The sequence below is a fragment of the Anopheles bellator genome, chromosome 1 (assembly GCF_943735745.2).
Source record: "Anopheles bellator chromosome 1, idAnoBellAS_SP24_06.2, whole genome shotgun sequence".
NCBI classification, from domain to species: Eukaryota; Metazoa; Arthropoda; class Insecta; order Diptera; family Culicidae; genus Anopheles; species Anopheles bellator.
The window spans coordinates 30,725,701-30,740,606 of record NC_071285.1 but is presented as its reverse complement, the minus strand read 5'-3'; the positions used below and the strand labels follow the sequence as shown (position 1 = coordinate 30,740,606).

Here is a 14,906-nt window from a genome sequence, read left to right as displayed (position 1 = left end):
ACACCAGGAGACGTTTTTCCAACTGTTTGGAAAGTTAATAGTAAGAAAATTTCAATTTCACCGGTGGTCCACGGTTTTTGGAAGTGCTGATGTTAGTAACCGGAAACAGCTGCATCTTACCCACAGCAGTGCACTGAACTCGATGGATCCAGATTGAACAATATCACAACGCCCATTTCTATGCACTCGAAAGAAATGAATACGTCCGTCATCGAGAGTCTGTTAGCTATCAGCCCAGGACTATCGCTAGCAAATGTTGAGCCCCAATTGCCGCCGCATTCATCCTCATCTTCGTGCGGCACCGGCGAACCGAGCAGAGATGCCAGCTCAATCTTATCAACGAACGACGGTTTGGTTCATCCGTTTCTCTGATAATCATGATTCCTTATTCACCACGTTACTCCGACGCAGCACATTATGATGCTGCAAACCCTTTTTCAGTCACATTCTTGCCATCAAAGAATTTGGATGCTACAGACCAGCCGAGGTCGGAGCGAGAAACGAGTTAGTGATTCGATTGAGTGGTTCATCTGATTGATCGGCTTGTAAAGCGTGTTTCGGTGTGGTTTTAAGGTGATCCTGTCAGGAGGGCCACCTGGAGACCTTTAATATTTAATCTTACCGTACATACGAACGTTATCTTTGAGTAATTAACTCATCGTCATTTTGTGTCCAGACGGCCCCATTATTGCATTGATAACGATAGTCTAAATGATAGATGATGGTTACATCTATAAAATCCCTGTCAAAAACGGTAAATTGGTTTAAAACGAGACTATTTTTCACATACTAATGATAATAATAAACGTGGTTTTTATCGCATTGCGATCAGCCAGCACCGGCTGAACCGTCTTATCAGTTACTAAACAATGTATGATCCTGGTTTGTCGATTTACATCTTCTTGGCCAAGCGATTGTCATTTCAAACTCAATATCGAATGAGTGGTTGTGAAGTCGGATAATGGATTAAAGAATGAAAAACCAAGTTAAAAACCATTGAAAATAGTACGTTATTTTGACGGAACACATGTTTTCTGGTAATCTAGTGACCTGTTGACCCGTTTGTTTACACTGCTCTTTTGTCACGTGTAACCCCCGAAAACATGATCTATTAACCTTGTTTCCCGTTAGGCGCGCGTACTCGAAGTTTGACAACTAATGCGCCCAAGGGACGAAGCCGAAACCGGGCGGAAACGGGCGTTGCATAACAAGAAAGTGCGGTGAACGGGTTACGTTGAACGTTGCCATAGCATAATCCGTTAGTCTTTCTCCGGTGTTCGAAGTGTGAGTGAGGCTGCTGTAAATGGGATTGCGGCAAGAAAACAACAATACCGGCACAAGGGACACGTTTTCAGTTCGATATTGTTGATATTGTTCGCACGTTAAGCATGCCACGATGATGTTTCTTGCGTTTTCAATATTTCAGTGTGCTTGTACCTCACCATAGGTTGATGTGAATCTCCAAACAATGGAAAGCATTGAATGAGTTTGGTGATTTCCTTTCTTTTGGGGAATCGAAGACGGCCGTTAAGAGCCCTCTCACATTGCAGCAAAGCGCACTGCCGGTGGAAGTAGTGCACATCCCAGTTTATTGAGGCAGAATTCAAGTGAAACACGTGAACGATCAAAGTGCACCATGGTTAACCTCGAGATCAACAAGAAGCTATTGCCGATGAAGGCACACTATTTCCTCTTTAATGCGGGTAAGCCAAAGAACCTATCGAGTAGCATTTTTCTGCAGTGTTTAAGACGGACGGGAATGTACCTCGAGCGTTCTCGAGTGGATCAGTTTAACAGCGAACGGCATATAATATCATCCGTGTGTACTGTCATTCGTGTCTCTTCGTTTGTATTTCCTTAGGAACGGCTCCAGTAGTGCCTTTCATGCCAACTCTGGTCCGGCAACTCGGATTCTCCACCGTAGTTGTTGGTACGATCTATACCGTCCTCCCAGTCGTGGGCATGCTGGTGAAGCCCCTGTTCGGGATCATAGCCGATCGCTTCCAGCGTCAAAAGTTGCTGTTTTTGATCTTTCAGGTAAAATATATCCTACCGTTCATTGTGACCTGTGACCGAAGTTAAAGAACTTTCCTCCTTCCGTGTCTTTTGGCAGATTTTAACAGCGATTCCGTTCTTTCTCATCATGTTCATCCCGGCCATCCCGCAAGAATCGACCGTTACATTCCACTGCCACGAGGGTGCATCTAATTTCCGCTTCTGCCCGGAAAATGGGACCTCTATAGATGGCTGCTTGGTGGAGAGCATCACGTCCAACGAAAACAACGCCTCCATGAACTGTGCACTCGAGTGCAACACTGAGCCGTGGATGTGGGATACGATCTGTAACTACTGGAACGTCACGAGATACTGTGACGAAAAGAACATTCCTGCTGATCAACTTCTAAGACTGACGGGCGTTGTGCCCTACAACCACATCAACGAGGTGGAGAACTGCTTATACTTTATCCTGCATGAGGGTCAAATCGATGGGCAGCGAGTGCCCCTCTATTGCCCGTCGAACACAACCGACTTTAAGCCACTCTGTCAGGTGCACTGCAACAACGAGCAGGTGATGGAGACGATCTCACACTCCAAAATCCCGGACAGCAAGGTGACAGGACTGTATCAGTTCTGGTTGCTGTTCCTCTTCCTTATCATCAGCTGGGCTGGCATGGCCGTGGTGGTAAGCGTCGGTGATGCCATCTGTTTCGAGATGCTCGGTGATAGGCCCCATTTGTACGGCAATCAGCGGCTATGGGGTTCCATCGGTTGGGGTACGGTTTCGCTATTTGCCGGTTTCCTTGTCGACACGCTGTCAGAGGGCAAGATGACAAAAGATTACACGATCGTTTTCTATATGACGGTTGTCCTGATCGGGCTCGATATGCTTTGCTCCTCCAAGCTCCAGGTAACTAACAAATGTTAAACACCCATTGAAGATGGTGCCATTATGCTAGAACACTGTTTTCATTCAAGCATACGCAAAGCAGACTGTCAACAAACATCCTGAAAGATGTGGGGCAAATATTCGCCAGCTTCCGCATTGTGGTATTCTTTTTCTGGTGTGTTCTGATTGGTTTCGGTACCGCGCTCATCTGGAATTTTCTTTTCTGGCACCTGGAAGACTTGGCTAGTGAAATGGAGGGGTAAGAACGGCGCGTAGCTTTTGTCGTTTCTATTACCGTATTCTACATATCTTTCCGTTGTTACAGTTGTGGCCATTCGACGTGGATTAAAACTCTGGAAGGTATCATCATGTCGATTCAAACGTTCGGTGGCGAGTTGCCCTTCTTTTTTCTATCCGGTTGGATATTGAAAAAGATTGGCCATATTCACGCAATGAGCCTGGTTCTGCTTGGATTCGGTGTGCGCTTTCTGCTTTATTCCTTCCTCACCGACCCGTGGTGGGTTATACCGATTGAGTTTATGAACGGCATTACGTTTGGCCTTTTCTATGCTACGATGGCGTCATACGCTAGTATTGTGGCACCACCAGGTACGGAGGCCACGATGCAGGTAAGAATGGTGCGATGCGGCCGATAACGTGCACTGTTACATGGTTTCTTTTTTTCGGTCCACAGGGTCTAGTAGGTGCTGTGTTTGAGGGTGTCGGAGTATCTCTGGGCAGCTTGCTCGCGGGCAATCTTTTCAACCGCATCGGCGGAAGCGCTACTTTCCGTGCCTTCGGCATCGCTGCGCTAGTGCTGTTTGTCGTCCATGTTTCGGTTCAGGCCTTAACCGATCGATTTGGTTCTAAGGGTAAGCTAGCAACAAAGAGAACGACTCTAGGTTAGGGTCTAATCAAGGGAATGGCAACGCCTTAGGGAACGAGGATAATGCGAACGGCTTCAACAAAACCAACTCTGCCCTGTCAAACTCAACCGTGCAGGAAGAGTTGTGTGAGCCGGAGGAGAAAGAGCTGACGGACAGAACTGTTCGTTCAATAAACACTAACATTGGAGCCGAATGCTGACCAATCCAACAGTTGTCTCGGCGTTGCGAACGGTAAAGCTTCCACGCCTGGCGAGCCACGACTATTCGAAGTGCCACTAAATAAGTAATTTTGCGCAAGTTGCGTAGTTGGCATTGGGCACTTGGACCAGTGAGACAAGGCTGAAAATGCATTTAATTAAGACCTACCTCAAAACATGGTCGGCATGGTTTGTACAACAACCATTTTGTACACATTATACGCTAGGGTGGTAAACGATGACGTAAAATGGCATTCGTTTTCTGAACAAAATGAAGAATTTTTGTTCGAAAAAGTAAGTTCATTTATTCCATTTGCAGTTCATGAAGTAGTACTGTTCTGTAATGTTTTCTCTCCACTAGATGTATTAACATCGCCATTTAGTTTTCTCAAATAAAATGATTTAACAATTATACAGTCTCTCTGTCGAAATACTTTCAATAAGAATCGGAAACGGAAAACCCCTATCGTTGTTTTCCAAATAAATTCGGTACCAGTGACCACCGCAAGGGAACAAACCTTTTCGTGTACGTTCGTGGATGCTCTTCCAAGAAAAGGTACACTTATTGCAGTAGAAAATGAAACTGTTGTTGGTTTGATTTGATTAATTTTACTAAAGTATACTAGAGTGTAAATGTAGAGTGTTTTAGGTTTTGTTTTAAATATCTGCTGTGGCATCTGCATCGAGCAACGCTTTACAATCAAATGGCTTGTAATGGGCGAGCATGCCGCATGCAATGCTAATTGGTGCTTATTACGTAGCAATAAAACAGGCCACAGTCTAGCTTAGCAGCGAATGCGACAAGCAACATTGTAGAGTGAAATGAATTGCCCGAAACAATGATTTTTGTTATCTCTAACAACGCCGATAACTTTTATCGATATAAAGATGCCTATAATGGGAGGGTGCCTTTTTTATTTTCGCAAGGTGGATGTAAAATATTAGTTTCTTCCGCCATATCGTATATTTTGCTGTGTAGTTACTACTTCAATAATGTACTTCTGTTATAGTTTGCAAACCTTGCACGAAAAACAAGCATGGCTCCCCCGGCATGCCACAAATATAACGGGGCGAACGACGATCCATTTCAGGATTCATTTCAATGCATTAACTCCGTTGCTTGTCTGTCCGTTTCAGAAACTCGCGACGGGTACGCTGCACCAAAGGAGGCGACGGAAAACTTGGAAGACGATCAACCCATCGTCCGTGGAAGCCTTCAGAGTTAGGATTGGGAGGTGGGGAGTCATGAGCTTCAATTTTAAACGACTGTTTACAATAATGACAAGATCATGATGATTATGCAAACAAACGAATACTATTATCAATAGAAGAGAAGAAACCAAAAGGGTTTTCCTTTTTGGCAATGACGCGCAAAGACAATGTTACGTGCACGGTATCATAGAATAAAATTTGACAACGATTTGATTTGATTTTGTTGCTATATTTGATGAACTTCAACATACTTGGTGATAAATCTTCTTTGCTGTTTGTTCCACAGTTACGGTGAGCAGGACAAAAGTCGTTTCATAAGTTCCGAAAATAGTTTTTAAATGACTTTCGTCTTCTTCATCGGTTGACAAGGTCCATGGGCGCCGTTTTCGTCTTAACACGTTGCATTTGGCATCGTTGCGGTAAGGACGATCATCATCGATTCTTGCGGGTTCATGCTTGCCGCACTGATTGTGGCTCAGTCCTTTTGATTTCGTTGTATTGTTTCACATTAAGCGACTTTTGTGCAATGCCGAACCACCAACACAATCCAAAGATCACTTCAGATGAAATAAATCGGTATAAGACTGTTGAGTGTAACCATTAAGATTTCCGCGGCGTTCGTTTACTGCTGGCCACAAGGGATTCTTCGTAGTGCAGTTGCTGAAGCTTTGTTGCACACTGATTCACTTTTAACTCCTGAATCTCCAGTGCCTTAGCCTGCAAAGAAAGGGAACCCCTTAGCTGCCATTAGTCAGCACGTAAGAGGCTGTTACCCTGCCATCCGCCCTCACCCTAAGATTCTTCGTTCGCTGGTGAATTTGATGCATTTGCATTTTGATCCGCGTCACTTTGTCCTTGTACGCCTTGGTTTTCAACACCTTGAAAGAAAGGGATTCGGAAATATATGTCATCTGCGACTGAGCACATTGTGTTTTGCTATTAGCGTATTGTTTTATATTAAGCGTCACAGCACTTTATTTCAAACGCCATTTGTGTTTGTATTGAGAAATTGTACAAAAATCGCAGGTATTTTGGTAATGTCTGAGCTGACGTTGGTATGCATTTTTACATAGTTCAAAAATTGTCTCCGATGTCGGTTAAGCTGCGCCACGCTCATATTTGGTGGCACTTCCGCTCGTATGCCCGCCTGTGGTATCTCTACTGGACCTTGCAAGCCGATTTTTCTAGCAGATGCTATCTGATCGATAATCGTTTGTGTAGTTTTATCCAGCTCGAACAGAAAATTGGTGGCACTTAAAGGCATCTGAAACAGAATTGTTCACAACAATGTCTTTATCGCTCGCTTGTGCTTCTGTGTCTATTATACATACATTCTGTGTCGCCAAATTGGGTGGCAGTGGAGCTTGCTCGAACAGGGCACTTTCTATTTGGTTTAAATTCAGCTGTTCCTCAGTATAAACGGTGAACAAGGGACGGTCCCACCGATTAGAGCCCAGTGGTTCCTCGTACCGCAGGCAAAGTGCATCGAAAGTTTCACAATCAAGCATCCCACTATTATCGGACGCAGATTGGCTTGTAATCACTTCCCGCAGTTGCTGCCGCTGCTCAATTGTCATAGCACAGTGGAGCGTACATTGTGTCGTCCTGGCATTTTTGCTGGCACAGAAAATCTCGTAACGATATCCCTTGATATAGTTCGTGCCATCGAGAATGACGAGCGTTGTTTTGCTTAGAAGTTTCATGGCTTCGGACTTCAGAGTGGCCCGAATCTGCTTCTCCTTGGCGGGGTCGGTGAAACTTTCTTTAACGCCATACCCAGCTCTTGCAATGCATTCTGATTCCGAGACCACATGAACCGGCCCCTTTCCATGCTCGATGAAATATTTTTCCAGCTCTTTCGCCCGAGAAGTTTTCCCACTGCCCGGTAGCCCCGTAATCACAATTAGTGGCATTTAAGAATTTGAGAACTAATTTTAAAGGAGAACGATACGGAATAGGCTCTGTTTACGTTATGAGCATGAGCTTCTGTTTTGACAGATCGAACGAAACGTCAACACTCATCGCGACAAAATTCCTCGTTCCTTCCGCAGCACCATTTTCCAGTTCGCTTTATTAAAAATGTTCGCAATACCTGAATAGAACATTCAATCATACTTTTCCGCTCACTGCTGAGTATATGATGAGTATGATCTTGTAAATTTACATTGCATATGCCGTTCATACAAAAACGTCCAATGCTAAAGATTCAATCGATTTGCGTGAACATATGAGTCCGTCGCATATTTGAATAGGTAAAAATTTCTTACTCAATTAAAGCTATAACTATTGTAGTATCCTAAGCAAATATGCTCAATATTGATCATGTTAGAAGTGTTACATGAATATGTGGTTTTCCGCATGTGCGGATCGTCTGGCAAGTTGCTTCGGGAGAGTTCTTTTATTCACTTACCATTTCGTACACTTCCTTTGTCTGAGTGCTGGAGAAGGCCTTTTTCTCGTTTGAGATTGCTATTTGCAAATCATTTTGTTTGTTTCTGGAATAAAACAGAGCAACATTAAGTTTTGTTTACAGGCAGCAGGGAATTAGAACGCACATTAGTTCTTTCAAATTTTCTTTAACCTCGTTCAATTTTGGTTCATAGATGCCCAACAAACCGGCGGACAGGTCCCGGATAGTTGTTTCATTGTGCTCCTGGAGGTCTACACTTTCGCTATCAGAACTATCGGTGCTGGCCATGAAAGTTGATATTGAAGTTAATTGGAACTGATATACTAAGCCGAATTTCACATTCTTACGCTCTCTCAGACATGGTGGTCACTCGTACCCAGTGAATATGGGGAAATATCCGATCCTTTACATATTCTCAAGCACTGAACATTGGTTTGTTTTTGTTTGAATACTCAGACTTTCGTAATGAAGTTTTCTTTTCTTTTTGTTCAACGTTGTTCTAAAGCGAAAATGGAAAACGAAATGAAAGACTTGTGCTAAAGCATGCTTCGCACACAACCCTAAAATCCTTTATTTTGACATTTCATCAATCGGCCAAAACACGTTGTTTTCCCTCGCTCCGCAAGGTAATATTCCGGCTCAAAAAAGAACATTGTGTAGACTACATTTTATGCGAAAACAACCATTTTAGCTGCAATTGAGCCTTGTTCCAGCTTTTCGACTTTGTTTCCCGTTCCAGGAACCAGCTTTAACTTAAACTTAGTGAACGTTGCTCACGAGCCCAACGACATGTTGACAAACAAAGTGTTTATGAAGAAAACCAAGCGGGGAAACATCCTCAAAATTGTCCGGGAACACTATCTCCGCGACGACATATGGTGCGGAATAAAAAGGTTTGTGTGAATAAACGCTGTAAACGCTGTGCTAATGTATTTTCAGTTTGTGAATATCTAATCACGCTGCAGATATTATTGCGTGATTAGAAATGTAATGCTTAATACTAACCTAAGGTTGTCAAATTCTGTCCATTATCGTCATTAGCTGCCGAAAGTGTCCTCTGTCGGAAAATGATGCGATTCTCGATGCTGACCCGGAACCGCTGAGTGAAAAGTATGGCTTTCCGCACTACCTACTCCTCGATACAAACGTCGTGCTGTACCAGATGGATCTTCTGGAGGAACCAGCCGTCCGGAACGTGATCATTCTGAACACGGTGTTGGACGAGGTGAAACACCGCAGTGCTGTGGTGTACAAACGGTTAAAGACGGTCCTCTCCGATCCGGGTCGAAAGTTTTACACCTTTGTGAACGAGCACCACAAAGACACGTACATCGAGCGATTGCCAGGGGAATCGGCCAACGATCGGAATGATCGAATGATTCGCACGGCGGCAGTGTGGTATGGAAAGCATCTAAAGAAGTCACGTGCGGGGCTGAAGATTATTTTGCTCTCCGATGACACGGATAATCGCAATAAAGCGATCGAATCGGGTTTGATTGCTTGCTCTGCCGCGGAATATATCCAAACGGTACGAAACGAAAATGCTCATCTATTGGACAAGATTTCACATCGAGAATGCAGCAGTGAGGCGAAGGAACCTCTTTTTCCTTCACATCTGACCGCCTCGCAAATTCATCAGGGCATCAAGACCGAAAGCTTGCTACAGGGTTCGTTCTTAGCATCGCGCGAAAACTATCTGGAAGGATTCGTGCGCGTTGAGGGAATCGAGAAAGCGGTACTGATCCAGGGACGGCTGAATTTGAACCGGGCCGTCGATGGAGACGTGGTGGCGATCGAAATGTTGCCTGAAAGTGAGTGGAAAACGCCTAGCGACATTGTGCTGATGGACGAGCAAAATGATCCGGGAGATATAATCGAACAGGATCCATCCTTCACGACGAAGGTACTGGCGAAGGAGCTTCTTGAACCAACAGCAAAAGTGGTCGGAATCATTAAGCGCAAGTGGCGCCAGTATTGCGGCATTTTACTTCCCAGCCATATTCCGGGTACGACGCGACACATTTTCGTTCCTGCCGAAAGAAAAATTCCACGCATTCGAATAGAAACGCGTCAAGCGACGACGCTTCTTTCGCAGCGCATCATCGTTGCGATCGATCAGTGGCCTCGTCACTCACGTTATCCCCAGGGACACTTTGTGCGAGCGCTCGGGGCAATCGGCGCCAAGGAAACCGAGAATGAGGTAATTCTGTTAGAACACGACGTGCCGCACAATCGCTTTTCCGAAGACGTTCTCGCCTGTCTGCCGCAGCTGCCGTGGGTTATAACGCCAGAAGATTTGCGGCGCAGAGTCGATCTTCGTGGGATCACAATTTGCTCGGTGGATCCTCCTGGCTGCACGGATATCGATGACGCGCTTCATGCTCGCAGACTTCCCAACGGCAACGTTGAGGTCGGAGTCCATATCGCAGACGTGAGCCATTTTATACGACCGTGCACTGCCATCGATCGCGAAGCAGCCAGCCGCGCGACAACCGTATACTTGGTGGATAAACGAATCGACATGGTACCGGAACTGCTCAGTTCCAATCTGTGCTCCTTGCGCGGCGGCGAGGAGCGTTTCGCCTTTTCTTGTGTCTGGGAATTGAATAACGAGGCACAGGTACAGCAAGTAAAGTTTCACAAGAGTGTGATAAAGTCGAAAGAAGCTCTCACCTACGAGCAAGCACAGTTAATCATAGACGATCGGACGCAAACAAACGAGGTGGCAGTGTCGCTCCGGTTGCTCAACCAATTGGCAAAAATTTTGAAGCGACGCCGCACGGAAAACGGGGCACTAGTGCTCGCATCGCCCGAAATTCGCTTCCAGGTTGATAGCGAAACACACGACCCGATTGACGTGAAGGCGAAACAGCTGCTCGACACTAACTCGATGGTCGAAGAGTTTATGCTTTTGGCAAACGTTTCAGTGGCGGAGAAAATTGAACAAGAGTTCCCCGAATGTGCGATGCTTCGGCGACATCCTGAGCCACCGCAGAACAATTTTGAGCCGCTGGTAAAAGCTGCCCAACACCAGGGTTTTAAGATAGTGACCGAAAGCGGGAAGCAACTGGCGACTAGCCTTGATGAAGCTGTCAATCCTGCCAATCCGTACCTCAATACGATGCTTCGCATTCTGGCTACACGCTGCATGATGCAGGCAGTCTACTTCATCAGTGGCACGCTACGGCGCGATGAGTTCTTCCACTACGGTCTTGCTGCTCCGATTTACACTCACTTTACGTCTCCGATCCGCCGATATGCCGACATTATCGTACATCGACTTCTGGCCGCTTGCATTGGCGCGGACTCCACCTACCCAGAGCTGCTGGACAAAAAGCTCAACTCAAACCTGTGCAACAACTTGAACTATCGAAACCGCATGGCCCAGTACGCGGGTAGGGCTTCGGTGGCACTTCACACTCATCTTTTCTTTCGCAACCGTTCCGAAGACGAGCAGGCGTTCGTGCTGTTTGTTCGGAAGAATGCATTGCAAATTTTGGTGCCAAAGTATGGCTTCGAAGGTACAATATATGTGGCCGGCCGCGACAATCAGGAGATCAAAAAGGGGGTACAGTTCGTTTACGACGAGGAAAGTCAAACGCAACGTTGCGGAGATGTTATGTTCCGTGCCTTTGATCCGGTTATCGTGCGGTTGAGTCTGGATTCAACGAATGTGCAGCACGAGAAACTGGTATTTGAGCTAGTGCATCCATACATCGAAGGGTTCAGTGTGATGCCTGCCAAACATGCCGAAGAAGGGAGTGTTCCGGAAGTACAGATTAAGCGGAAAAGTGATCCAATGCATACAAAAACAAAGAAAAGTAAAAAGCTAAAGTAAGGCGCCGTTCCAACATTTGATGATTATGATCGTTTTGACATAATAAAATATTGATACAATGCAAATCGTATCAACGCGACAAATGACTTGAGCTTGGTTCATGAGAATGATTCCGCAATTCGAAAAAAAGCGTTGGCTTGCTTTCAAGCAGTATATTTTTTGGCATAACTTTCTTCTAAACGTACATCGTTACCTACTTTGAATAGTGCGTTCCGTAAATATTACTTAGGCAGTATTAATTCCGATATTCCCCTTTTATTTAACATCTATCCCTGTCCACGGTACTCTCAGAGAACTGGCTTCAGATCGAAAATGATCCGTTTGTATATTTGACTGCATTTGTTAGATTTTTGTTCATTCATTCTCAAACAACTATATAGACATTGCGAGAAAAGAACTTGCATTGAAAACATTTTAAATGTAACACAAACTCAACATGCGCCTGAAAACTAAATGTAAAACTCTTTCCATCACACTGAATAACGAATATCGCTAACTGTCTTTATGATTTCTTGTTTCGTTTTTTTCCTCACTGTACACGTATTGAAAAGTCGATCAGACATTTTATTCTAATGTCTCTCTTGCTTATGTTTGTTTTACAATTCATCGCTGACTTAGATTTGTTCTTAGATACTTTTATGTTACGCTTCTTCTTGCATGTTGGTCAATGCGGTAATTTGCCTGCTGTTAAGAACAATAAACTTCTTGCTATTTTTATTCGAAAATGTTTCAAAACTCTTCATTCACAAGAGAAGAAGAAAAGCGGATGAAGGATGTGTTATCACAATTAAAATGCACTTTTACTAATTAGCATCACTAATCGACATTAGATGACATTTGCCTGCTAACCGATTCATACAAATTAAAAAATTGCGAAGTTATATTCCAATACATGGTGAAGGTTGAATCATGATTTGACTCCATCGCGAAAAGCGAAGAGACTGTTCTGCAGTAGTGTGTGTACAAAATCAGTGCGACTGCCACAAATTTCATTTAGCTACTTACGTACTACTTTGTGGTTACGATTATGTTTTGGGCGTTTCTTTTGATCCTCTTTGTATAAAAATAAAACCGCCACATGGTCGAACATGCAAGATGCTTTCGGTAAGAAACGGCCGTATGGGAAGTGGATATAGATGGTTCGGATGATGCCGGAACTGTGCACTGGAAGGAAGGCTCTCTTAGTCGTCGTCTTGCTCCAGGTTGAATCGGCTCACTGTGCGACGACATGCCCATCGGAACACTCTTCGCATTCGACCGCAAATGTACGAGCAAAGTCCTCCGGCAGTTACAATTAATGAGCACCAGTACTTCAAATAATCGGTAAAGCAGGCGGTTAAGGAAATACTATTTATAAACAACAGGTTAGATAAAAACGTCCACAGCTACAAAAATACACTTATGTTTAGTTTGAATATGCATAGTTTGAAATGTAAAAGATATAAAAGATTTTTAAACAATTCTCCTGATCTTTTAGATAACCTACCAAATACACTGTAAATGAACAAGAAAATATTTAAGACAATTTAAGTTAAAGTAAATGGGGACAAACCTATTGGCTAGGTCATGTTGTAGTTTCCTTTTGGTGGAAGTAAGATACAAGAATGATTGTATTATAGCAAACTTCTTGAATTCTATTCGCTCGAGATTTTAGAACTGCAGTCACCTGGACGAATACTGCCCGCCACATATGTGTAGAAACTCGTCTCCATTCTAATTTATTTTCTTTTTCACACCCTATGATCAAGAAACATCGATGTACAAATATGCAGTAGAATGTGAAGAACAAATAAAAACAGAAGTTAGTTTATCTTGGAAAAGGATATTATAGTGACCATGGTGAGTGACCTTCGTTGATGTATGTTACGTACGTGAAACCATCTTTGCATTTCCCTCGAATCGAGTAGTAGTAAGGCAAGAAACAATGAAGAACAAAACTGAAACGATAGACGGTCAGTACAATATTTTCTCGTAAAATAGGAATTCTTCCACGCGCTGCGGTATAATACACACCCTCTACGTTCGTAGAACAGGATAGCTGTTCGGTTGGTTGTGAGGACATGCAGGAATATTGCCTTCACCTTATGCCTCTCGGCCGTGGTTAAGTGGTTGATAAGGGAATCGAGTAGCAGCGAACCAATGCCATTCTGGCGATACTTTCGATGCACACCGAGTGATAATATGTAGCCAACCTCGGCATCACGACCCATTGATTCCGGTAAAATTCCACGATCCTGAAAAGATCGAGATCGAGAACAATTTAGATTTACTTATTTCTTTAATCTAGCAGTAGCCTTACCTCTTTGTTGAGTTTATTATACGACTTGATTTCGGCCACGATTAGTCCTATGATACTGAAGTTGTAAACTGCTGCCAGTGCGTAAAACCGCGTGCTAGAAGTTATGTCCACGTACCATGATAAAGGATAATCAATCGGGAACCAATCCTGGCACAGAGTTCGAACTTCTTCGAGATCATCAGGGCAGAGAAAACGGAGCTGCACATCGTTTACTGAGCACAGTGGGACTGGCGGATATTCGTTTAGGGTGTGGAGCCGATCACTGTTCTTAGGGCTACCAAGATGGTTTACCGGAAACCTGCCGCCAATGAAACAAATGCACCCGAACAGTGTTATTGTGGTTTATGGTTTAAATCAAAACAGAGGAACCTAATCAAGTAGTAGTCCCTTGCATGCGCAATCGTACTTCATATTGCTCGCTATTTTCTGACTCACTTTGAAAGAATAAATTTTGCAATTTACAAACAGAGCACGATATAATCTCGAATTTTACTGACACAACCAGAAATCGTTTCGATGTAAAATTGTTTCTAGTCCGATGCCCCTGTTCGTTCAATTGCGCCTTCGGAACGCTTAGCATATCGTTTGTGCTGGCACCAAACACAAAGTAAATAAAGTTAGGTGTGTCGTTGTTGGTCATTCTCCGGCTATTAAAACCAACATATGCATTCGGGGCTACTTAAATTGCCGATCCTGAATCATATTCATAAGCTTTTCTTTACATTACCAAGTGAATGATTGCGCCATCGAAGCTTGGCCACCGTTCGCTGCGATTCCGTTTCTTTGGTTGCGTTTGAACCTGCGAAGTACTGTACGAAACTGTGCCCCCTGCTTCTTACGCTAGACCAGTTCCGTTTATCACATCGCCGCTACCGACCACTTGTAACCGCAGTATCATCATTTTCACCCTCTTTCATTCGGCTAACTTTCGATTGCCACCCATTATTATCACTAACACTTTCGCTTCGATATCGCGCGGTCTGCTACGAGTGCCATATTCAGCCTCGATACGGCATGCGAAAATCACAAGTTTGGTGCATAAATATCGCCTTTTTCGGGTTGCTTCCTTGTTCGTTGTCTTGTTTGCCTGTATCACTGATTAAACGGTGGTTTCTGCAGTTCAGTAGTTAATCAGAATCAATTAAATTCTCGATATTCAGCCAGCAACGCGTTGAC

At 44.0% G+C, this 14,906-nt stretch overlaps 5 protein-coding genes across 7 annotated transcripts; 2 read left to right on the top strand and 3 right to left on the bottom strand.

Moving 5' to 3' along the window:
* Window positions 1-1,217: 1,217 nt before the first annotated feature.
* LOC131205684 (major facilitator superfamily domain-containing protein 6) lies at window positions 1,218-5,386 on the top strand. The gene is made up of 7 exons (XM_058197890.1): window positions 1,218-1,703; window positions 1,862-2,037; window positions 2,114-2,908; window positions 2,977-3,146; window positions 3,213-3,516; window positions 3,582-3,759; window positions 5,109-5,386. The coding sequence occupies exons 1-7, from the start codon at window positions 1,637-1,639 to the stop codon at window positions 5,195-5,197; spliced, it is 1,779 nt and encodes a 592-aa protein (XP_058053873.1). The 5' UTR covers window positions 1,218-1,636; the 3' UTR covers window positions 5,198-5,386.
* An 11-nt stretch (window positions 5,387-5,397) lies between these two features.
* Window positions 5,398-8,080, bottom strand: LOC131205686 (biogenesis of lysosome-related organelles complex 1 subunit 6). Of its 2 annotated transcripts, none has more exons than XM_058197892.1 (5): window positions 7,941-8,080; window positions 7,739-7,873; window positions 7,594-7,678; window positions 5,975-6,061; window positions 5,398-5,900 (listed from the first exon to the last, which is right to left on the bottom strand). In XM_058197892.1, the coding sequence occupies exons 1-5, from the start codon at window positions 7,952-7,954 to the stop codon at window positions 5,784-5,786; spliced, it is 438 nt and encodes a 145-aa protein (XP_058053875.1). In that variant the 5' UTR covers window positions 7,955-8,080; the 3' UTR covers window positions 5,398-5,783. The 2 variants fall into 2 exon arrangements, with proteins under 2 accessions (XP_058053875.1, XP_058053876.1); XM_058197893.1 differs by having other exon boundaries at window positions 7,739-7,864; window positions 7,941-8,069.
* LOC131205685 (protein KTI12 homolog) lies at window positions 6,142-7,440 on the bottom strand. The gene is made up of 2 exons (XM_058197891.1): window positions 6,515-7,440; window positions 6,142-6,447 (listed from the first exon to the last, which is right to left on the bottom strand). The coding sequence occupies exons 1-2, from the start codon at window positions 7,094-7,096 to the stop codon at window positions 6,163-6,165; spliced, it is 867 nt and encodes a 288-aa protein (XP_058053874.1). The 5' UTR covers window positions 7,097-7,440; the 3' UTR covers window positions 6,142-6,162.
* A 271-nt stretch (window positions 8,081-8,351) lies between the features above and the next one.
* On the top strand, window positions 8,352-11,764 carry LOC131205849 (exosome complex exonuclease RRP44). The gene is made up of 2 exons (XM_058198122.1): window positions 8,352-8,486; window positions 8,635-11,764. The coding sequence occupies exons 1-2, from the start codon at window positions 8,383-8,385 to the stop codon at window positions 11,429-11,431; spliced, it is 2,901 nt and encodes a 966-aa protein (XP_058054105.1). The 5' UTR covers window positions 8,352-8,382; the 3' UTR covers window positions 11,432-11,764.
* LOC131205850 (N-alpha-acetyltransferase 60) lies at window positions 11,562-14,906 on the bottom strand. Of its 2 annotated transcripts, none has more exons than XM_058198123.1 (5): window positions 14,458-14,906; window positions 13,731-14,028; window positions 13,445-13,665; window positions 13,258-13,368; window positions 11,562-12,754 (listed from the first exon to the last, which is right to left on the bottom strand). In XM_058198123.1, the coding sequence occupies exons 1-5, from the start codon at window positions 14,475-14,477 to the stop codon at window positions 12,613-12,615; spliced, it is 792 nt and encodes a 263-aa protein (XP_058054106.1). In that variant the 5' UTR covers window positions 14,478-14,906; the 3' UTR covers window positions 11,562-12,612. The 2 variants fall into 2 exon arrangements, with proteins under 2 accessions (XP_058054106.1, XP_058054107.1); XM_058198124.1 differs by having other exon boundaries at window positions 12,615-12,738.

Excerpts from the sequence above, each read along its gene's own strand:
- LOC131205684 (XM_058197890.1), top strand. The coding sequence starts at position 1,637 with ATGGTTAACCTCGAGATCAACAAGAAGCTATTGCCGATGAAGGCACAC. Across the intron at positions 2,038-2,113 it reads TGCTGTTTTTGATCTTTCAG|ATTTTAACAGCGATTCCGTT; the intron begins GTAAAATATATC and ends GTCTTTTGGCAG. Across the intron at positions 3,760-5,108 it reads CGATCGATTTGGTTCTAAGG|AAACTCGCGACGGGTACGCT; the intron begins GTAAGCTAGCAA and ends TGTCCGTTTCAG.
- LOC131205685 (XM_058197891.1), bottom strand. The coding sequence starts at position 7,096 with ATGCCACTAATTGTGATTACGGGGCTACCGGGCAGTGGGAAAACTTCT. Across the intron at positions 6,448-6,514 it reads CCAATTTGGCGACACAGAAT|ATGCCTTTAAGTGCCACCAA; the intron begins GTATGTATAATA and ends ATTCTGTTTCAG.
- LOC131205686 (XM_058197892.1), bottom strand. Across the intron at positions 7,679-7,738 it reads GAAAATTTGAAAGAACTAAT|AAACAAACAAAATGATTTGC; the intron begins GTGCGTTCTAAT and ends GTTTTATTCCAG. Across the intron at positions 6,062-7,593 it reads CAAAGGAAGTGTACGAAATG|GTGTTGAAAACCAAGGCGTA; the intron begins GTAAGTGAATAA and ends CTTTCTTTCAAG.
- LOC131205849 (XM_058198122.1), top strand. The coding sequence starts at position 8,383 with ATGTTGACAAACAAAGTGTTTATGAAGAAAACCAAGCGGGGAAACATC. Across the intron at positions 8,487-8,634 it reads ATATGGTGCGGAATAAAAAG|CTGCCGAAAGTGTCCTCTGT; the intron begins GTTTGTGTGAAT and ends TATCGTCATTAG.
- LOC131205850 (XM_058198123.1), bottom strand. The coding sequence starts at position 14,477 with ATGGCGCAATCATTCACTTG. Across the intron at positions 13,369-13,444 it reads CTGTTCTACGAACGTAGAGG|TTTTGTTCTTCATTGTTTCT; the intron begins GTGTGTATTATA and ends CTATCGTTTCAG. Across the intron at positions 12,755-13,257 it reads CACTCACCATGGTCACTATA|CGATTATTTGAAGTACTGGT; the intron begins ATATCCTTTTCC and ends CGCCTGCTTTAC.